This window comes from Magallana gigas, chromosome 3 (assembly GCF_963853765.1).
Source record: "Magallana gigas chromosome 3, xbMagGiga1.1, whole genome shotgun sequence".
Taxonomy (NCBI): domain Eukaryota; kingdom Metazoa; phylum Mollusca; class Bivalvia; order Ostreida; family Ostreidae; genus Magallana; species Magallana gigas.
In genome coordinates, this window is record NC_088855.1 from 18,446,490 (window position 1) to 18,470,979 (window position 24,490).

At 33.5% G+C, this 24,490-nt stretch overlaps 1 protein-coding gene across 5 annotated transcripts in view; it reads right to left on the reverse strand.

Moving 5' to 3' along the window:
• LOC105320869 (short transient receptor potential channel 7) overlaps positions 1-24,490 on the reverse strand; it is a 53,695-nt gene that overhangs the window by 12,168 nt on the left and 17,037 nt on the right. For 3 of the 5 annotated variants that reach the window (XM_020064349.3, XM_011418995.4, XM_034462079.2), the window contains 3 exons: positions 3,404-3,516; positions 2,161-2,319; positions 128-619 (listed from right to left, as the gene is read on the reverse strand). In XM_020064349.3, the coding sequence (XP_019919908.3) occupies positions 128-619; positions 2,161-2,319; positions 3,404-3,516 (764 nt within the window). Of the gene's footprint in view, positions 1-127; positions 620-2,160; positions 2,320-3,403; positions 3,517-8,406; positions 8,732-13,739; positions 14,268-24,490 lie in introns of those variants that run through there. The other 2 variants (XM_011418997.4, XM_066078771.1) reach the window with 2 other exon arrangements.

Consider the following 24,490-nt stretch of genomic DNA (forward strand, 5'->3'; position numbering starts at 1 on the left):
TCCCTCAAACGAAAAATCAAACATTGTACTGACAAGCAAAACATTATATTCTCCTGCAAGATTGATGCGACTGATAACAATCTTAATGACTTTGTATTTTTGTTAGGGTTTCTTGTATATATCTCACCTTGTAATATTTTTCCACTTTTGCAACACATCTTAGTTCCCTAGCTAGTTCAAACGCAGTCAAAATAGGATCGTTACTGGATAAGGATATATAGGCGCTACTAGCTAGGCCTCTGTAGGCATTCAGCCTCGTTTTGGCTAATCGTAGCTGGTCAAAGACCAGTTTGTTGCTACACTCCTGACAATTACAGTAATAATGGTGAGGCTTCCTGATTGTCTCCCCACGTAATAACAAAAGCTGGACGATTTCAAATTGGTTCCTCTCAGCGGCCAGAATCAGAGGAGTAATGTCAGAGGAAAACGGTGAATCTTCGCTTGTTGTATTGAAAAAATAATCCGTCTCCCCGAAGCGTTTATTTTCACGTTTGACATCTTTATACTTTGGGTGTTTAAGTATGGTTTCTGCGATTTGTTCATGTCCAGCACTAATGGCTTGCAGAAGAGCTTCGTGAATACTGGCAGCATTAGAACGATCCAGCAGCAATTCAACAACCTACAAATGTCATCCAATTTCTCATATCACTATCATTACGCTTGTATACTACGAATGAAAGGAAAATACATGCATGTCTTATAAAATCAATGCAGCTGATTTCCGATCTTTTTCGTTATTATCAATAAAATATGTTCAAACCATCAATGCAGTTACATGTAGTATTCCATTCATGTACACAAATCGTGATCAGAAATCCTTTTATTCATATAATTCGTATAAACAACAGACCTGGAGGCCTTGACGGTCACCCGAGTACCAAAGCCACAAGACTGACCCGTCAGAGGGTGTCATTTTTTTCATTTAAGATACATTTTGGAATCTAACCCCTAATCCAAAGCTTCTCTGACTGGTATCCCTGCTATTTATTATCGTTTTCATTTTACATTATATTATATAATATTCATAAAGGGGAGGGGGTAGTAAGAGTAAGAAAATAAAGAATTATCTACATCCTTTCTCCAGAGGCCAAAAATTATAAACTTTTGGTAGGAGAGACCTGCAATCCTTTAAAGATCGTTCTTTTTTTTAATATTAAATTTACAGTTTCATTTTAAATGCACACAAGCACGCAATACACAAAAGATTAAAGAATATTTTCTAAAATAAAACACAAATTTAATTTAATAAGGCCAAGTGAATTTATCTTAAAATTATCAAGTTAAAAATGTAAAATTGTTCACAGAGAACGTTAGGCAAACGGCAAATGGTTGCTAAAATTTCTCAAGAAACGTAAAATTACATGTTCACAATATACCCATATTTGTCGCACACACCCCTTTCCAAAAAAAAATGAATTTTACAATTTATGAGCAGGCTTCATAACCATGCATTTAGTTTTTCTAAATATACATGTATGTCAGAGTAAAGATGACAATTTTTGAAGGTTAAATACTTTTTTACTTTATTGCGATACTGGCCCCGCCATAGGTCCTGAACCTCTGACCCAGGGCCCATGAATTTCACAATTTTGGCAGAGGGCTTCATGGACATTATCAATACATTTAGTTTTTTCAATTATATACAGAAGCAGAGAGAAAGATTTTTAAGATTTGATACATTTTTATTGTTTGGGTAAATTGGTCTTACCCTAATGCCTGAACCCCTGATCAAGGGGCTATGAAATTCAAAAATTTATAACAGGGCTTCGTGGACTTTATAACCATGCATTTAGTTTCTCTTAAATATATATGGAGTATACTAGTATATAGGAAATATTTTTTTTGATTCAATATATTTACGGAGGGGGGGGGGGGGGGGAGGACAGGAATTTCAAAGATTCCTTTTATCACAGAGATGCTTCTAACCAAAAATGGTAACAATTGGCCTTGTTGTTTCCTACAAAAAGAATCTAAATTCTTATTCTATTTATTAAAAAAATCATCGGTATTTGCCAAATTAAAGGTCTTTTTATTGTCAATTTACTGGTATATAAACGTTTGCCCATATTGTTGATGCCAACTCTGAACCCATTAATTCGTTTACATCTTTGTGTGTGATACTGAACAGATGATGAGCGCCTCTCAATTGGAGTAAATTACCTCCAAGTGTTCGTTGCCCACAGCCAAACGTAGAGGAGTGCGCCCAAGAATGTCGTTAAAATCAACGTTAAAGTTAGGGTGTTCTTCCAGCAGCCGTTTTACGGTCGGAATGTCCCCGAACTCCGCGGCAAAAATGAATTCCTCCTCAAGGTCTGAAAGCTAATAAGAACACGTTTTTTTTTTAAATACATAGTGAATGTGACATAATTTTCTTTGATCACATAACACATTTAGAATTTGTTTCAGTCTGACAAAAATAAAAAAATATGGGATTTGTCTTTTAGAAAACTTTTGAATTCGTGTACAATTGTTTCCGTTTCTCCCGAATCAGCCTTCATAAACACAAGATAAACTGATGAGTTACTGTAGGTAAATAAGGTACAATTGCAAAGGAAATGGTGCATTTAGTTCGAAACTGATTCACACCAGGTATATATATATAGAGAAGGCTTTTTTGTACTCCATCAAATTTGTCTGTCTAGCTCGCAATCAGGATAAGTCGATTTGCCTAGAATAATTATCAGTTCCTTTCAAATATGTACTTTACCCAACATAATTAAGTAAATTTCCTTGGAAAGTTATCACAGGTGCTTTACAATTGCCTCATACATCAAAAAAATTCGTAGAAATCTAACACTAGTTATTTTTTTTTTCCAAGCATTACAAACGCATATATACTGTATAAACGAAGCAAACAAATCCTGATGCTTTTATGCCAATCATCATTCAAAGGAGAACACAACTGCTTTTCAAATCGTAATTATCGGAGCACTCAGAGATTTATGGTTTGAGCCTCACTAACGCTCCAAAAATCTATTGTAATTGTGAAAAAAAACGTGTGCAGAAAACACGCCCGTGGCAATTTCCTCGGTCATAGATTACACTATATGACTTTTGACGTATGAATTTTTTGTATGTTTAACAAAGCAGTTAAAATTGATACAAGAGGATATTTCTAATTTTAAACTTTAAATACCCAGCATATTGCTTTGTCATTTTATTTATGGAAACTCCCAGAGCCATGCGTTATAAGAATACATATGTACTCACTTTGATAAAAAAAATTCCAATTTGCCAAATGGGATTCAATAAAATTCATAACTTTTATTCTATAAATTTTTAATCAAAACAATGTTCACTGTTATTGAATAAACGAAACATATTGTAATTGAACTTAAATATATTGACTTCTAAAAACTTGAATAACGTAATTTTGATGGGGATGGAGTTTTTGGGTACTTACAGGTCCTTTGCTGTTGCTAGACTTTTCACTGGACAACGTCAGCCGAGATAGCGACTTTTTATTCTGATGAGATTTGTACGGCATTCCGTCGTTCACTTCATTGTTTCGGGAGGCTAGAAATAAAACCAGTCACTCATTAAATATCTACGAAGTAACACAGTCTGGTGCAGCGGAATCCCAGAGTACCCATGACGTCACAAAGAAATGACAATGTTCAAGAATGCCTTCAACTTTTTGAAAACACACATTGTTCAACAAGTAAGCGTGTTATGACTTTCAGCCACAAAGCACGTGTGGGTAATGCTCAATTATCCCCTTGTTACTATGGAGACCAGGTAAAATAATGCGATTTGATTTGTCCACAGCGACAATTACAACGAATTACAATAAATAATGTTCCCAGCTGTTTTTCTTTCGTATTTGGTCAAATCACATATTCTACATGTATTTATCACGTGTGATTCCATACTCCCTCCTACTATTCCCAAGTGTAGGGTACCTTACATTAAGGATGTATCGTTGCACTTTCTTACACCTCATACATCTTGTTCCTTCGGGAAGTTCCCAGAATTCTGCGAGGTGGAAAAATTTGCTTATAAAAAAAAAATACGAGCTGATCTCCAGATAGCATCACCCAGAATCGTGTTTTCTGTCTTGCAAAACACAACCAACGGGGTCTGTCTGGTTAAATCTTACTTGTACTGGTACCAATTCCATTTACTTCAGGGTTTTTTTTAATGAAAAAGAAGATAAGTTTATCTTTAAAATCAACAGGTTCAAAATCGAGAATTGATGGTTGTGATTAAATGGAAGCAGGTGCTACATGCAACAGGTGGGACCATTTAAAGAACCCTGGAGCTAGAATAATTTATTTTGAACACAATACACGTCTACAGTATACATAGATTATTATTCATAATTTTGAAAATTAATATGGAATTTTGAAAATCATTATCAAACATTTTCATTTGGCTTGGGATCAAGATGCACAATCTGAAGATTTGAAGCAATTTTCACAACGTTTTTAAAACGCTAGTTATAGCTGCAGTGCTTTTTTTGTCGCCAGATTTCTAAACCTACTTTCATTTGTTTTCGCGTTTCCGAAACACTGCCACCTACTGGCAAAAAAAAAAATAGAGAAGAAGTCGTAACCTGCCGAACTCATAACCATGCAATAGAGAGAACTTTATATCTTCAAGTTATTCTGCATACAGATACATTTTTTAGCAGTATGAAATTGGCTTTTAGTGTCATTTTATGAATATCATTATTATATATTTATTATATTAATTTATAAATCGGACACGAGTGCTTCAAAAGATATCATGATGATTTCTTTCAAATTTGAATTTTAAAAAAGTGTGTCATGCACTGAGTTGTGTTTTAGATGTTATTTAACAATTGGAATGATTCTAATTATTTTATAGGTTTTGAGTGTCATTAAACAGTGTAGTCTTATAATTCCTGGCCCGCCGTCCAGTCCCCAAATGTTTCAAGTTCAAATAAACTTTTATTAGTGCCTCTTCTATATATCCGGACGGAAAAATTTAAGTGTCAGTAGACACTTAATTGCTTTCATTATCTTACCAAGTGTTAATTATTGTTAAAACTTCTAGCCTAGGCCCTTTCAAACAATGCAATCACCTGTTACTTGGTAATGATGATTTGATTTAAATTCATCATCGACATTGGGCACGAGACCCTCGTTTACCCATAATAGGTAGAGCTAATGTGTTACATCAACACCATGTTCTATATAAAAATGCAGACTCTTTTATACAAAATGTTTTGATAAACATCTTTTCCATGATGATTTGTGCTGCTTTACAATGTATATTGACCTAATTTTTAGGCATCGTTCTTGTATGAAAAATTTTCTTTCAATTTGCGTAGGTTGGTAATTTGATAATATTCCAAAACCAATTATTTGAATATAAATGTAATTTATAAAACTTATAACTGTCACGTTACTTGAAATGCTGCAGCAAATATATGTGCCATAACGTGATGCCTCGTTTAAAATCGCTTAGACGACATTTCGTGGTGTGCTAATATAATTTTATTAATTACTAGTATTTGATTTATCTGCTGCGGGCGAAACGCCCCAGATTTAAAGGAGAATTCGGAAATTATTGTGCCTCAGCTAATGCATGTTTTGACGCTTTCTCGAATTCCAAAAATTTAATTATGATCTTTTTAAACATACAGGCAGAACATTACGAGATGTTTAAGTTATTTAATCTCCGAGTTCATGGCTGCGCCGGGTACCCCGACCACCGACTTGTTTATCTATCGTCGTAAACAAAATATTAGATATTCTTTTAATATCACTCGTTTTATTTTTTGTTGGCGTAACTTCTGTGTCTATGCCAATTTTTACCAAAATTCGTCAATTAGGAAAGAAAATATTCGAGTTGTCTCAATAATTTCCGAACAACCCTCGTATATTGTAAAATGGAAATTTTGACTTTATAGTCAAATGGATAAAACAGTCTATGCTTAAAAAACAAAGATGCATATATATATATATATATATATATATATATATATATATATATATATATATATATATATATATATATATATATATATATATATATATATATATATATATATATATGTTGTTGAATGCTGTAATTGTGATACTTTTTTTGAAAAGTTCCCAGCATTTTGATTTCTCTGTAACATGACAGAATGCGTTAATCAATTAAAAGATTTAAGTATTCCATAACTAAGGCATAATTATCCAAAAACTACTTCATTTTAGATTTCTGAGTAAGTGCATTTCTACAAAACCGAACAAATTCTGATTCCAATATGATTCTTTACATACATATTCTTAACATTCAGTATATTTTTAACACTTTATTTAATAGTTTCTTCCAGGCTTAGCGATTTTCAGTACTTTAAGTACTTTGATTCATTGTTGGCTGCTTGCTGTGCAGTGGTCGTAGGAACGAGAAATGATTCTGTGAGGTCAAAGAGATATCTGATCAGATCAATGTGTGAAGCAATAAATTTTGCAGTCTGCTCTTTTATGTGAAACCTGAAGGTCAAGAGAAATGTGGAGAAATGGCCAATCTTTACGAAAGTAATAAAGTTATTCAGAATGCACAACAGCAAGTAATAAAAATTACACTTTTTATTACTTAATTTATATCAATTTATACTTGAACATTTGATTTGTTACGTTGTTTCCAGCTACACATGTATCTTATCTATTTAACTGACTGATGTGTGTGATTGTGACCTTTTGTGAACTATTCAATTGAATTCTGAAGTAATAGGTAAACTCTTTCAAAATACAGTACAACACGCTTATAACGAACTCCCAGGGACGGGCGATTTTACTTCATTATAAGCGTAATTCGTTATATCCGTCAAGTTTACAACATGTAATAAAGTCATGGGGAATGAAAATCACTTCGCTGTAAGCGTCAATTCATTATAAGCGTGTTCAATATAACCGTGTTTTACTGTACATGCAATGTTTCTAAGTCGGTTTTACTGAAATATATAAGAACTTAACAATTTGTAATCAGATAAGTTCAAACCACTTTAAAATACTTCTGATATTCATTAACGATGTGGATATCCTATAGAGATGTTAAACATGTGATAAAATCAATAAAATAAAATCGTTTTATCTATTTAAAGTTTCGTTAATTAATAGGAAATGCATCAAACGTAAATGATTTCTAATTCATGATTCATAGCGACAATGTCCAATGCTTATGTCAAACTTTTGCTTGTTACTAATTGAAGGAAATCAAAATAAACGCTTCAGTTCTGGTAGAATCGGGGTCTTTCGGAGGTAAAAAGACACCATCGAAATTAACAAAGGTTCTTTATTGCTATTATATTTGTGAAAACCATATCTAAAAGCAACTTTTTCTTGTTGTCTTGGGAGATCTAAACATGCAGTTCAGACGGTACAAAATGACCAAATGATATGAAATCCACACGCACGAGAGCATACTAGGATTGGCTTCCTGAATAAAGGCACTAGGACACAGGAATCTTCTCACAAAATCAGACAGCATTGTAGCATAAGCATTTTTTTCTTAAATACGATTCAATAGATTAAATTGCTTTCAGAAAACTGTTCTTTGGCAGAAAATTAATAAATAGAAACTTATAGACGTCAAAAACACAACGACTTTTTCATTAAAATGATAATATGGATAGTACGGGGTTTTTTTTCGCTCTCAAAGCAGGAACTCCTTGAATTGTAACCATGGTGAATTTAAAAAGATTTATTTGCGACCTTGACGAAAAGTATCAAGTATCCGTTCTGCATGTATATGACATTGGTATGAAAATATGGTTACAACTTGAGACAGAGAGACGGATTTACAACGTAGGATAAAGAGAGATGAACCATTGACTTTTATTACGAGTTACGAACAGATATGTCAAACTAAATAATATATTTTTTGATATACACACACCTTAAATGTCACTATGGTAAACTAAGTATATTGTTGAATAACCCCTTTTGATTCTCATTTTACAAAGTGACTAAAAGATCATTTAAAAAAATCATATGTGTAATGCATAAACTATTTTAAACCAGAAGAAGGTGAGAAAAAATAAACAGACAAGCAAAGATCATCGATGATCAGCTTAAGAGGGATATTTATTAAAATAGTTGAAAAGTCTTGACAATTTATAAGAATGCTTTACATACGAGCCAAATATTAACGTTTTTGCAGAGAGAGAGAGAGAGAGAGAGAGAGAGAGAGAGAGAGAGAGAGAGAGAGAGAGAGAGAGACTGTCCGAACATTACAGAAACGCTCTTTGGGTTTAACTTCAATTTTCCCAACATAATAAAGATCTGAGATATACATAAAGACAAATTCGTGTTTCAAAAATGTCAAAAATCCGTTTATGGCGGTGTTTCAATTGCTTACATATAAAAGAATGTACACGTGCTATAATTACACAATTATAAGAACTACCAGAACTTGTACCTTTCTACAACTGAATAAGGAAGTACTTACTTAAGGGGAAAGATGAGCAGCGCTTCAGGGCGCAGTACTTGTATTGTCGCCAGTCAGAATGCATTCTGCTCCTCAGTAGTTATTCAGAAATATAATGATTCGGCCTTATTTCAAAAAATGAAATATCACATGCAGAAGTATTCTTTCAGCAAAACGAAGTTAATCGAAGAAAAATCGTGACGCCAGGCATTAAGACCTCGACAGTTTTGCAAAAACTAGTCGAAAAGTCCGTTCTTGCAATTTTCCTCCCAGAAACCCGAACATCCCAGAGCACAAACTTATTTTAATATGTAACATAATAACTGATGTACAACTAGAGCTATAAGCTGTGTAACAAGGCGTAAGGAATGATCATAATCGATGGAGGAATTTTGTTCATTTACCAAGGGCTTAGTCACAGTCGTGGGCACTTGAAGCCAAAGACAATGACAGTGGTTCGGCGATGATTAACCTTAGTTTGACACCATGCTTGAAGAACAAAAAGAAGAAGCATAGAAACCAAGGAAAGAACAGATCTAGTCTTGTTTTCGTAGACATCATGCGCGGATCTAGAAGGAGGAGGTTAGGGGTTGTAAAATTCAGATTTCTTTCAATTACATTATAAAATTACTAAAAATCTGCCTCGGAACCCCCACCCCACCCCTGGCAAACTCAAATAACCGTCGGACCCCCCCCCCCCCCCCCCCCACGGAAAATTTTTCTGAGGCCGTGCATGGAGATTAATGGATATAGAGCATTTGTAAAGACATAGATGTACATATAGTTCACACTTGGCTACTTTTTAAAATGTTCATTTTTTATTCGTTTGCACGGCTTAATACAATTGTGTTAATAACAGACGCAATTATCTGAAAACATTAGCGCAAGGTTCCGAATTAAATGGGGGAAATCAAGAATGTTACATCTGGATAAACAACAAAAATCGACATCATGAAACCAAAGTTTACAGTTTTGTTTGACAAATCGATCATTGCTTTCTAATGTATGTCCCGCATTTACTTACCTAAACGTCAAAGATAATTACATGTACTTTGAAGCTTGAAAGGGGCAACACAAACTTATATAGCCGAACAAACAGAGATCATTTATCTTTACCGCTTTGGATGAATTCAGATTTAGAGAACAGAAGGGCAGCGATCTGGTAGCTTTGTTGGTCTCATTTTTCACCAATGCTCGTGCCAAAATGAATATCGCAAACTTCCGAAATCAAGCGATCGGGCGTTATTTTTTGCACACTGCATGTATGAGACGAAGAAGAAATATTGATTAATGGTATGATGGAATGGAATATTTTGAAAAAAAATGTAAAATATTTTGACAAAAAATTTCAAAATCATATTTGTGCCATGAATATTTATGTTAGCCAAGTAACATAGCGGGAAAATAAAAATACACAATTAAATTTTGTTTTTCTTTTTAATGACAATAAAATCAAAAGCGAGATATACACGATTAAATATAATGAGTAAGACTGTATTAAAGACCAAAGGTTTCAATGCTAGTACATGTGTATGTGGGATCTCAATCGTAAAGGTCTATATCAGATCTCAGTGCCTTATCTTTATCGGCATCTAACAAATTTATGTTCAAACTAAACTGGGTTTAGAGCTCAGTGTTTATTAGGAACAACTGAAACTAAGTACACATTTTACAAAAAAAAAGAAAACACTACTTCATGATTCAATCAACTCGGACATTAACCCCCTTGCCATCATTAGCTGGTCAGAGACTGGTGGGATGACATGTGATAAATGCTTCTACGCGTTTCGTACATGCACGATTATCGGCATATTAACCTTCAGTATTTATAGAAACAAAGCAAGGCCGATGCACTTACTCTTCCTATATAGAAAATACATGGTATATCCTTTGTCCTTTGGGGTCATAAATCTGCAACTATGTGAACTATTGAAGGAACAAAACGTACTTTTGATTAAGAGAAGGGGATAATGAAGGGCAATTGTTCTCAATTAAGTTGCTTAATAACAAAAATAACAGCAACAAATATAAGTGGTGGGGTTTGTGAGGGGTCGGTTGTACAATGCAGTTAATATTTCGTTTTAAGTTTGAACTGACATTCTACTCTAACTATTGACGCCGTTATGTCCATAGTATGAGGTCGACATTTAGTTGCGTGGAAATTGAAGTCAGAGCTTGTTTAACAGCAATCTATAGAGCAGTCATCAAGCCACCCCATCCTATTGGTCAATAACTCGCTTGCTCTAACAGAACATCGACTGTCTGATCCATCGGCTCTTGACAGTGCCGACTGAAGCGCTATGCGTATGTTAACTGACCTATTGATCATTAATTGTAGTTTATCATCTTGCGAAGGTAAAGGAAATATTTACCTCCGATCCCTTTTTAAAAAAAGATACATGTATATCCATAGAAAACGAAACAAAAATACGTCAAAGAGTTCAGACTTAAAGAAAACAACATTTACAGCATTTGATTCCAGACATTTACATATCAGAAAAAACGTTTTAGACGATGCAAATTGGTAACGAATTTCTCATCAATGTGGAATGTAATGAATTCCTGTTTTTAGCGAGAATAATGAAGTCTCTTATCACACCGGCCAATCGTTTAAAATTTTTGGCAATCGAAGGTCAACGTCGACAAATAAAATTAGCGAATGTTAAAAAAGGTTGGAGAGAGAGAGAGAGATGGTTTGCATGAACTATTAAGGGGGTTCGATAGTCATATCTATTATTACACTGTATTGGTCTCCTTTTGTAGAAGAGCTACATAAAAATACAGTATTGGAATATATCCTTAAGATTAAAAAAACATATTGTAGATATATATCTGATTGTTACTTGAGTGTTCTGATAATCGTGTATACGGTCATTTAATCTGCTAAAATCAATAGTGTAATTTGGAGAACAATGGTGAAAACAATATAATCATATTCAATATCTTCTCCTTCCTCATATATTGAAATTCATATCTTGGTAGAAACTGGATATCTTATTTTCATTTATCACTTAAAAGGAGTGTGCTGTAATTTCTTAGCAACTTAACCCACGTGGAATCTTGTAATTGAGTAACGAATCATCGGTTTTGACTTTCTCCGTGGGTACTTTTATTAGGAAGAAACGTCCAGGAGGACTTTGAATTCATGCGTAATCCTCAAAAAAAATCCATTACAAAACATATATTTTCTGATTGATTAAACGTTTTAAAATTTAAAAGTCAACTAGCTTTTCAGCGGGGAATTAACAAAGAAACCGATTTCATATTGTAAATCTCTTTCTGTCGTGTTTTCTCGGAAAAGCGGAATATTTATCTTTTGAAAGGCACCACGGGGATTTGTTAATAGTTATTTGTGATCTACATACGCAAATATTTCTTCCATTGTTGCGTAGATCAATATAACAGTATTCATGAAAAAAGATTAAATCTGTATAAAAAAAATCGATCGTTACTGCAATTTAAAAAAAAAAAAAGGAAATTGCCTATTTCTTTAAAATGAAATTAATAGAACCATTTTAACAAGAGCTTGGACTTTGGGTACTTGAGTCAAACGGCACTGTGACGTAGGCCTGTCTATTTTATTGTAGGCCACTCAGCTATGGCTTTTTGAAATTAACAGGATTTGTCTGGATTTTGAGCGAATACTACGCAATCGGTGTACATTTCGCTTGAAACCAGCGTCATTTTAATTTGTTTTGACGCAAGAAATAGATCGTAACACCCTACTTAAAGTCCAAGGTCTTATTAAAATTGTTCTAAAGTGTTAAACTAAACGGATCAAGAAAGTTGACAAAACGTGTTTCTCATCATTTGTAAAATTAAAATTTCTTATATAAGAGAAAATATGTAATCAATTCAGATAACACTGTATGTTGTATCTGACGAACAGTAACATATGATGAGTTATGGCTAAAGAAAAAAAAAAAGAAGAAGAAAAATCCCGAACAAAACAAAAAAAAAGCCAAAAATATATCCTCAAATGCCCCTTTGTTTGCCATAATGAATATTATTTCAGATCTTTTTTTTCTGAAGTTGCTCTTCGAAATCCCTCCATTAACACCAAGAATATCTGAATTCGGAACGATGTAAAATATCTGTGAATCAAAACAGTCATAGAAATCTCCTAGTCATCTGTTCAAACAGAAGATAGGGCAAGTGTGTACACTCCATAGAAAACGGCGCAAGCTGACAACGTGGAAATATCGGTATGAAAATCAATCCAACCTGAGAGAAACAACACGTGGTGCCATCAGCCACTCCAAAGATTTAAAGCAAAGCACAATCCTATTCTTTTCTCTTTTTTTGCACCCCCCCCCCCCTTCACCAACCCAGACAGTGCACCAACCAGATAACCTCAATCTAAAACTAATATCTAAAATCATATCATTTTTATTTTGGTACATTTTATTATCATTAAATCCGCCAATTGTACCAAAAAACGGAAATTGGTCGGGCAACAGAGCTTTTTATAGTAGCGGATTCCAAAATAGTTATTTGACAATCATGCTGTTTTAATAATTAATTTTCCACCAGTTAGTTTCATGGGATTTTCTTAGTGCATATTTCAATTGAGTAAATAGTGCAGTGAATTCTGGCGTTAATCAAAACAGTTTCATACATCAAACAATTTTTTTCTTGTTTTGTTTTTGGGTTGTGAATTCTAATACCTTAGTTGATTATATATATAATAATTAAATCAATCTGGCCATAAATTAATTAGTGTCTACAAAAATTGTTCTTGACATTTCACAAACGCTCCAAGCAGGAAAAAAAAATTGCCCACTTTATACTTCAAGTGAAACTGAAGTAGTGGTTCTTGAGAATGCATTTCGAATATACATGTATACTAATAAACAAGGAACAGCGTCCTTATATACGGAATTTTAACAGAAGTCTGTAATGTGGGAATTCCGTATACATGTATTAAAAACCAATATATATATATATTATTATAAAGGATTAAATATCATCAAATTTTAAATTTTTAAATGAATGTTTTCAATTCCTCTGGACACTTCAGTTATTGATCTTATCTAATTCAAAACAACCACGACAGATATGAAGTTGGTTTGAGAAAATAAAAATATCATCATCTAATTGATTTTTACTCCATACATCAGAAACCAGAAGCACAATTTTTTTTATTAAAATTGATTAGTTTTAGTTGAGAATTAAATGACTTTGGTTTGAAAATGTGACAAGTCTTGAATTTTTCTAAAGTGGTCATAAAAAGGGTTCAATCATTTTAAAGGTGGGTGGGGGCGAAGAAGAAAATTGAATTCATTCAAATGTTGAGCTATCATAGACCTACGTCGTAATATGTAGCACCCAATAAGGAGGTGTGAAATACTTACCCGATAAACGGTTGGCAATGATAAACCCTTTCCCTGCCCTATAGAAGTTTCTTGAACGCATTTTTGAATCCATCACCATTTCATTATAGCACCAAAATTATGTCAAATGTTCCCATTAACGCAAAAGACGTGAATTATTTGTTCCTTCCGGAAAAGGAACAAAAAGTTCCACTCGGAACAGTATGGAAAATCATCGCTGGTAAAAAATAAAATCCCGTGTGTAATCGGATTGTGTCACACAATTACGCAAAGATCATGCGGTGGCACGCGCGCTATTTTAGACCCTGATTTGAGACAGAGTTGGATATCAGAAGGTATTTCCCGTGCTAATGCTACTCACTACCCAGTAGTCTGAACAATTCACGTGTAGCAACCCGACCTTCTCAGTATGGCGGCTTGATATCCAATTCAACCCGTCAAGTCGTTTTAAATTAATTGAACTAAGTGAAGTATAGATTTTTGTATCATATTGACCAACATCACTGACACTGGCAACCTCAGAAGAGACAGCGCATATAGACGTACTGTTTATAATGCCGCGTTAACGCCCTATAGCAAAGACAAGCCTAAAATAATAAGCTGTGGAAAAATCTGCTGGAATCATACTCAGCTCTGTAAACCACGGCGGTAGTAGTGAGGTGTAAATGTTCATGACAGAGAATTCGTACAAATCAAAAATTAGGTTTCAAACACCTCAATGCAATACGGAATACGAATCATATTAAAGAAACAGTGAAATAATTCTATATCATCTATGCACTATGCACGTAGTTTCTACGGGTCAGCGTAGTATATGTCAACTTTGGCTGGATTATTTCTAATACTTAAATAGTACTATGCCCGTTTTTTTCAAAAGGAATTATATTTTCGTTGACATATTTTGCGAAAATCAATTCATAAAATGATATTGTACAGTAATGTAGTGAATCTCATTCATTCATTTAAATCTCTCTCTCTCTCTCTCTCTCTCTCCAGGCTTCTGAGCAATAATCACTGAGAGCACTTATTGGCTTCGTGCAAGTTTGTTCCCATTTTTTGCAATAAAGGGCAATCAAAATCAAAATTAAATCATGCATTTTCTATGTAGGTTCCTATCTACGCTGCGCTCCAATTTCAGGGAAATTTTGGGTAGTTAGAGTCAAATTTCATTTGATTTAAAACAGAAAAAAATGCATTATACATTATATGTCCTAATTTGTCATCAATTTAAGTATTCTGAACATTTGTCGGTTAGAGTAGCCGGAGAAAAAGTAATTAAAAGCTTGATTTGACTACTGTTTTTCCAGCTTAATTAACAGGACTGTATGTTTTCGTACATTAGTACGTTTTTAATTTTTTTCCTGAATTAAAATGGCATAATGCCAATTGACATTTATAACCTAAACATAAGTATAATATGCTATATAATTTCTCTCCGTTTTATACTCTAAAAAAATCTTGTTAATGAGTATATAAAAGTTCCTTATTTTTTAGACATTATCTATAAGATTTATAATTAGAACCATTTTAACAAAACCTTGGGCTTTCAGTAGGACGTACATGTAGCTATCTAATTCTTGCGTCAAAACAAGTTAAAAAGACGCGGTTTCAAGCGAAATATGCACCGATTGCGTAGTCTTAGCTCAAAAGCCAGACAAATCTTGTTGATTTCAGAGAGCCATGGCCGAGTGGCCAGCAATGAAATAGACAGGCCTACGTCACATTACTGTTTGACACAACTACCCAAAGTCCAAGCTCTTGTTAAAATGGTTCTATATCTATATACAATTTAAGTGTACTGTGGGTACCAATATATTTCAATTACATGTAGTTGATTCATTGGGTTCAAATATTGGGGAAAGGGCGGTTTATGAATTTGTGCCCGAATTCAGTAGTATATTGATAAAATTATGTACAAATCATACATGTAGTCTAATAGGCGGTCAAAATTGGTTAGTTTGTCACCCAACTAAAAGTAATTCATACATGTATGTAATAATTGTTTATACAGATGAAAAGGTAAATCTCTAACATATTCATAGCATTTAAATATACACATAACACGAAAAATGTCTAGTACGCATTTCACAAACACTTGTCGAGTTCTGTTTTTTCGACAATAAGGTTATTAGGAAATCGTTTTTTAAAATGCATCTCTCATCTACTTTAAGAATATTACGCTTATTTGTTTTACTTGGGTACAGTCTAAAATTGAGATTGAGCTAAATAGAATCAGAATATAAGACCTACAGAATTAATCATTCCTTTCTATGCTGTGTGAACATCGCAGATCGGTTAAGACCAAAAATAAAACCCCACAAAGTATTAATCCAAGTACCATTTGATACTCATTCTCCATAATTACTTTGTATATTCCATTCTACTGCTTTATCAGTTTAGGGAATGGAAAGAATAGAGAAAAAGAATTAAAGAGTCATCTCAGTTAGTAATTTATATCAATATTTTTCCTTGATAGAATAAAACATTTTTTTTATAAATGGAACTTCTCTCTTTCCCGACCCCACATTAAATAATTTACAATTCTCTTTCGTCCTTGTTTTCAAAAAAAAAAACGTTGATGTTCCGATCCTAATTCAAAAGCAACCGACCTATTTTTGAAATCTGGAAAAATCACAAAGGGATAACGAGTTTTATCTTGTCTTTAGCATTTACCTCTTTATTTGAATACCATTGGCTACATCAATAAATTTTTTTTGATAAGGAGGCTGGGTGGTTAACACATTACCCGTCAGACCTGCATTTAACTTTTAAAATGATATTTTGGCCATAAAATTAAATTTTTTAAAAACGAAAAAAAATCTAAATATTTTTGCTTTAAAATTTGGCCTTTTTTCTCTATCTTTAAATAGTGCTCTTCGTCTAAAAGATGTAGAACCATTTTAACAAGAGCTTGGACTTCGGATTGTTGTGTCAAACAGCAATGTGACATAGACATGTCGAATTCCTCAGCAATGGCTCTTTTAAGCAAAAAAAAATTGCTGGGCTTTTCAGCTAAGACTACGCAATCTATGCATATTTTACTCGAAACCAGCGTCATTTTTAACTTGTGCTGATGCAAGAAAATACATGGTAACGTCCTATCGAAAGTCCAAAGTCTTGTTAAAATGGATCTGAATAAGCTTAGAAATGACCATGACCATTAAGCCCACATAACAGAGACTCTTGTACTCGTTGTCACTGTTTGTTGACCCCACTGCAAAATAATATCATCTGATAAAAGACATCACAATGTCGGGGCATATTGTATCTTATTGTGCTCATGATTTATACATTCTGTGTTATTGGCATAACTTTTGTGCTCAATTCGAAATACGACCTCCAACTTCCAATAAATTCCCAATGTTTATATAACCAAAACAAAGGATTGGGCTAAAATCAAACAAGATTGTGGTTGTAATATCAGTTTTGTTGTTTTGGATAGGATCGTCTCATGTAGTTAGCAGCTGCGTTCGGATTATATTATTAACCTACACTTCGGTAACTTGGATAAAATCAAAGTACTGAAATCACTGAAAGCCATGTTTTTTTCAATGTATACGGTATTTATGTTTTCCATTTCCAATGTCCTTATTCGTGGTAAAATAATTAAACTAAATTTCGCTGTATGGTTCAATAAATCGATAATTGACACCTGATTCGAAATGACAGCATGACGTTATCAAATAGTTTTTTCGCACCGCTTTGTAATATATACATGTAGTTTTCAAGATAATAAAAATGTTTCATTATCATTATCATGACTAAATTCGTATATTGTATAATCGAGGATTGCATAGTAATATACAATGAAATGAAGTAAATAAATTCTATATTCACACAAAACTCGAAGAAATATCATTAAACAAGTGTGCATATTTTGTTCGATAAAGACAAGGTTATAGGTAAAGTAATGTAGGGGGTTTGATCCATTTGGCTGATGAATGAAGTTATGAGGAGATAATCTTTCTAGAGTTTGCTTGAATATAATAACTTTACCTTGAATTGAACATCTATACATAAATCTTTCCCCACAACTTGCACATGCAAAAATGTGGACGTGAAAAGCAGTCCTCCAAAAAGGAGTATCTAGACTCACATTTCATGCAACAGTGGCGTCGGAAGCAAGTATACCAATGCCTCTATCTTCTCATTAATCCCATCTTTTCAAGGTAAATTTATGAATAATTATCTTTGCTGCGAGAAAAAGTGTGTGTGTGGGGGGGGGGGGGGGGGGGGCTGAACCCTCTTTGATGCTATGTGCCTAATGGTAAGGTCTAACTTTGCAAAAAAAAGTGGGGGTGCTAATCCTCCCATAGCCCCCCCCCCCCGGTTCCGACGCCTATGAGCAAGCACAAGCATTTATTTACATTGTTGATAATATTAACTAATATCAATGTTTTATTACTAAATGCACTGATAAATGGTCTAGGTCTACATTGAATTGAATTTCATTTTTGAAAATGAGAAACATTATTAGATAGAGCATCAGACCCTTTTATTTGAACATTATTAAAACAGACCCTTTATTTGAACATTATGAAACCAAACAAGATAATTTGGTTTCAACACGGTCCAACATGCAATGTAGAATCATTTTAAAAAGACCATGAACTTTCTGTAGGGCGTAACTATCTATTTCTTGCGTCAAAACAAGTTAAATACGAGTATTACGATGGTTTCAAGCGAAATATACCCAGCTTGTGTTGTCTTAGCCCTAAAGCCAGACAAATCTTGTTGATTTCAAGGAACCATGGCTGAGTGACTAGCAATGAAATAGACAGGCCTGCGTCACATTGCCGTTTGACATACATGTAACTTCAATAAGTCATGGCCCTTGACAAAATGGTTCTTTAAATGATCGCGGGTCGATTTAATTTTTGTCAAATGCAATGCCAATCCCATGCAAGTTGTAGCATGAGTTCAAAGTACCAATAGCCTGGAAGACACGACCTCTGTAATTATAGAATGATCTTCATTTATCAAATAAGCTTCTGTCGCTCAACGACTGAAACAAATTATTAAGAGTGTAAATGAATACAAAATCACAAGACATGCTGTGATGTGTTATCATATGAGAAATTACAAAAAGACAAGGGAAGTCAGTATCTCAACATTTTTTGTGTGCTCATTCTATTTCAATCTATTTTCAATCAAACTTTCAGAAAACCGTGTATCGTAATAAAAAGAAGACTGCTAATAAGTTAACTCTTAAATAACCAGCGAAAATTCAAAGGCTTTAGAGAAAAGTTTATCTATATAGAACACATGCGCAAAATCAATGTGAAAAAAATTGGTATCTGTCATGAATAGGAAAATTGAGATATAAGTAATTGAGAAATTTATCTTCATGGATGAATTCAATCTACAATAAAAAAAAACCTAATGCCAGATTGTAACATTCATAAAAATGAGTTTTCATGAGTTATAGTTTTTGAATATATAACTTTTAAAATATTGTAGTTTAATTCTTAAATTCGTTTAGACGGCCAGATTATCTTTCATAGTGTTGATCAGTCTCTTTTGCTCTCAAGTCTAAATGAAGCAGCAGTAATCTTTCTATTGTTTTTTGATTTCGTTTTTTTTTATATAATACTTTGTATTTGAAAGAGTTGTCTGCAAAGATTTGAATTATATACACGTTATACATGTGTGAGGTACGACCAAATCCTTTTATTGTTCTATGTTTAATATTAACATCTCATGAACCATATGTAGTGAGCTACTAAAATGGGAAAAAAGAACCCAATACATTAGATAGAACCATTTTAACAAGAGCTTGGACTTTCAGTAGGACGTAATTACATGTATCTATTTCTCGCGTCAAAACAAGTTAAAAATGACGCTGGTTCAAGATTTACACCGACTGCGTAGTCATAGCTCAAAAGCCAGACAAATCTTCTTGATTTCAAAAGGCCATATCTGAGTAGCCAGCGATGATATAGACAGACCTACGTCTTTTTGCTGCTAACACAACTATCCAAAGTCTAAGCTCTTGTTAAAATGATTCTAATGTACATGTAGTCACTCTATAGATATATGTATAGCGGAAGCTTCAAATTTTAACTCTGGTCGTTTTGGGGGTTTCCCCCCAAAGCTCAGTGGTAGAACACAATAACTCGCTAGATAAAAATGAAATCCCATCCCAAAACATGAGATATCCTAATACTTAAGTATGTAATTTCATCCAGCGTAAGTTTCGTATAAACTAGCAAAATCGACACACACGGGGACACATAGTTTCGACATTACAAAAATCAAAAAATTTGCCTTTGTGGTCAGCAACTCCAAAACATTCATACAAGTATATGTGTCCACCAGGTTAAGATAAAATTCTGATGTTATTTACTATTTCGTTTTTATAAGCTTTATAAGCTTTCATTATAATTTACTTGATCATACAAACAATATAAAAATTATCTAGAGGTAAGACAAAGCACTGAAGATGACATACAAAATCCGGTTTCTTTGTGTCGTAAAACTCATGTGGACGCAGACTATAAATGTTCACATCTGTTCGATATAGGTACTAGGAAACTGATATAAAAATTAGAATAAGAGAGAAACGTTTACAAGAAAATGAAACCTCAACAGTTGTGTAGGTGTGTCATAGATGAATATCTTAGCACTAAAAAAATCGAGAATCAAATAGAAAAGCACGAGAGTCAAAAGGTTCAGCATTGAAAACGGGGGGCAGTTTCAAACTAATCAAGTATACGATCCTAAAAACCGAAATTCAATAACATAACATTAAGATTTTGTGATTTGGAAATATTATTTTAGCTTAGTTCGACGTTTCCAAGAAATACATGTAAATATAGGATATACCACACTCGGGTCACATTCGGATACAGGTATGTCTTGTTTGTTTGTTTGTTTAGTGTACTAATATCAGATAATTAGAATAACATTATTTCTCTCTGAAATTTCGACAGGGGCCCAGAAAGTAAACAACCATTAAACCCTGACTTTGGGTCTATTAAGTAAAGATTCAGACACGGTAATTCCTATAAACTACGAAAACAACGCAATGTTTGCTCTTTTTACAAAAGACAGGGAGAAACCGTTATGTGATTCATATTACAGTCTGTATTTACTGACGGTCACTGTCCATTTATTCTCATTGTTTACAACTGATTCTCTTTGACTTCTGTATGCCGCCATCATTATCATCGGTATCTCAACCAATTATGGCGGCGATTTATGAAAGCTCGGGACCCTAAAACTGTGTGGAACTAGGTTCAAAGAGAAGCAAGCATTTCATAATCCTTTCTATTACCCTCAGCATTAGCAACGCACTTAGCAACGGGTAACATAAAAAAATGTTACATGCGCGAAAATTATGCGCGTACGGTTCGCTGTAGAATTCACGTTATTCCTATATAAAAGCAGTAAAATTTTCTTAAAAATTAAGACATTCAGTATAACAAAATAAATAGTGCCTGTTTGAGACGATAACAGTTGAAATTGACACCCCTCGAAAACCATTGTCAACCCCCCCTTCCGTCGGTTGACAATGGTTTTCGAGGGGTGTCAATTTCAACTGTTACCCTCCCAAACAGGCACTATTTATATAATGTTACCCGTTGCTAAGTGTGTTGCTAACGCTGAGGGTAATAGAACGGATTATGAACTGCGTCTTAACCAATCAGAATTCAGTATTTAACATGAAAGTATAACAATGCAAAATGTTATTTTAGCAGATTACTTGTAGCAGTTCTTAAGACATAACACTCTGTCTCTTTGAAATCGCTTATAGAGTCCGAAAAGTGTCAATCACTAATTTGTACGAAATAAACTGGGAGAAAATATTACAAAACAGATGTTGAATTTTTAAAGTCCAAAATAAAGTTATAATTCAACAGTGAATTCTCCACGGTGATATTTTCCCACCGTTGCGGAGAAAACACGTCCTCGTGTTTTGAATGAACTATCACATTTCTTCCTCTGTTATTTGATTTTCTTGAGACATAACACTCTGTCTCTTTGAAATCACATATACATTTATAGAGTCCGAAAAGTGTCAATCACTAATAAAATAAGTAACTTTGTACGAAATAACATGGGAAAAAATATTACAAAACAGATGTTGAATTTTAAAAGTCCAAAATAAAGTTATAATTGAACAGTGAATTCTCCACGGTGATATTTTCCCACCGTTGCGGAGAAAACACGTCCTCGTGTTTTGAATGAACTATCACATTTCTTCATCTGTTATTTGATTTTCTTGAGACATAACACTCTGTCTCTAGAGTCCGAAAAGTGTCAATCACTAATTAAATAAGTAATTTTGTACGAAATAAACTGTGAGAAAATATTACAAAACAGATGTTGAAATTTAAAAGTTATAGAGTTATAATTGAACAGAGAAATTTGCACGGTGATATATAGTTGAGGCCTTCATTTTTTGATATCGCATGTATAATCAATACCTTTACATGATGTAAAGATTTCCCCATCGTGTTAAGGTAAAGGAGACTAGAAGGTCGACAAATTCCTTTTATTATATATTTTAGTTATGATTTGTTTTAGCAATCATTTTGTCCATATATTTCAGGTTTGAAATTTGAATATCATATAAAGCTCTACTTCTTATAGAAATTAATATAGTCTAAAAAAAAATGGCAACGACCATTCAGCCCTCTTGATATTCATATTCATTTACTAAACAAAGAGTTACTGCTCCTTGGCAAATGTACTCCTAAATAACGGGTCCAATGCTACGGTGATATCGAGGACATCGGAGAATCAGATGAATTATAAATAACACTGTCGAAATACTAATTGTTAAATGTAATTCTTAACTTCAACAAATCACATCTGTAATAAAGCATAGCGTTGGCAACTGTTCCTGCAGAAAGAGGCTACACTGGTATTTTTTAACAAAATCAGCCTAATAGCAAAGAGAGAGAGAGAGAGAGAGAGAGAGAGAGAGAGAGAGAGAGAGAGAGAGAGAGAGAGAGAGAGAGAGAGAGAGAGAGAGAGAGAGAGAGAGAGAGAGAGAGAGAGCGCTAAGACACGATTTTGCAATATTAAATGTACGATTCTCCGTTCATACGTACTGGCAGTGAAATTGTCTGGTTTTGTCAAATAACTATGACAACACGGATTATCGGGGTTGTTAGATTAATTTGAACATAAAAACTTCTCTCTGGTCTAAATGGCTATAGGTTTTATATATTGACAGTTTCGTTGATATAAACATAACTTTTTTCGGTTAACCGAATTATTAGCAATAAATCACGATGTCTTGCGTCATATTGCAATATCAAAGTCATATATAGTAAATTGATTTTTTTTTTACCTTACTTTCTTTTTTTTCATTTGATGATAATTTTGATGATGAATTTGATGATTCATTTTACATGATGAATGTACTGTTGTGGAAAACAATAAAAGGAATAAAGTATTAATTAATGAAAAAGTACTTGCCAAGTGTCTTTATCCCAAAAAATACTTATTGGGCGGATTGGTTTCTTAATAATTAATGTAATTTTTGAATTGTTCTGCTAGTCATAACAGCATAAAAAAAACACATAACTTTTATTGGAAATATTTAACATTTTTTTTATTTTCATCCAATTACAGTCAAAACAATACTAGTAAAAAATGTCATCGTAATACTGCCGATGCTGTTTTCCGTTTGCCAATACGGCCTGAGAACGCGTGGTCCCTTAAACTGGGGCATCCATACTTTGAAACCAGGAAGGAGGAAATCCGATCTCGATCGAAAACAGCGAAATTTGCATAAATGAACCCGATGCAATTAATACCTTTCAAATACACCCAACGTTACTCTCATTAACACTTAAACGCGATACTACATGGTCTATGTCCTCTAAATCATTTGCGATGGGGTCGTTACAAAGAACTATAATATCTTCAGCAATATTAATGGGATAATAATAAGACTGAATCCATGCGAGTTAATTCTGACTTTCGCAGCACTACGTATAATTTATTCCTTTTAACATAGTTACAATCAGCATTTTCCCATGCAGAACCAGTTAACCTGACACACCAATCAGATATGAATGAATCAGTATAGGCGAGGGACAAACAGATTGATCTTTAATTGCCGTTTGTTTAATCTCGTGATGCTTCAGCGTAACTAGTCTGTTAAGGAAGGACTTACTGTCAATTATTCATCCATTGTTAATAAGCCATCAGTCAAATTCTAAACTGATTAAAAATGATGAATGTGAATAACATTATTGCTGATGATAAATGAAACATTTCAAGATAATTATGAAAAAAATGTATCCTAGCGCTGGTAGTGTTGGATCTTTTTCATTAATATAATTTCTTTTAAGTGTAAATATACCCTTTAGTTTAATTTCATTATCTTTAAGTTACATGTATTAGGATATCTCATGATTCGACCTACTTCTTCGTAACGTTTTTTGACAGACATCAAGACATTAACAACACAACGTACACGTACTTTGAAAGATTTTAAATGGTTTCTAATAAAAGTTTTTTTTTATTTAATCTTCACTTCAATATAATTTATTTTACAATTCATTAGTTTAATCATAGGTAAACCTTTGCAAATGTAATAATGTAATTGTTTTTCTTTTCTCTTCTATCAACCGTTTTTTGAACGAGCTTAACAAACAGGCAGATGTGTTTTTCTCTAATTTCTACATTGGTCATTGTTGACTGTGGCATTCTAGTTGGCCCAGCCCCAAAGTCTAAAAGCCTGACCCAGAGACCATGAATTTTGCAATTTTGGTAGATGGCTTCATGAACATCACACCACCGTGATAAAAAAA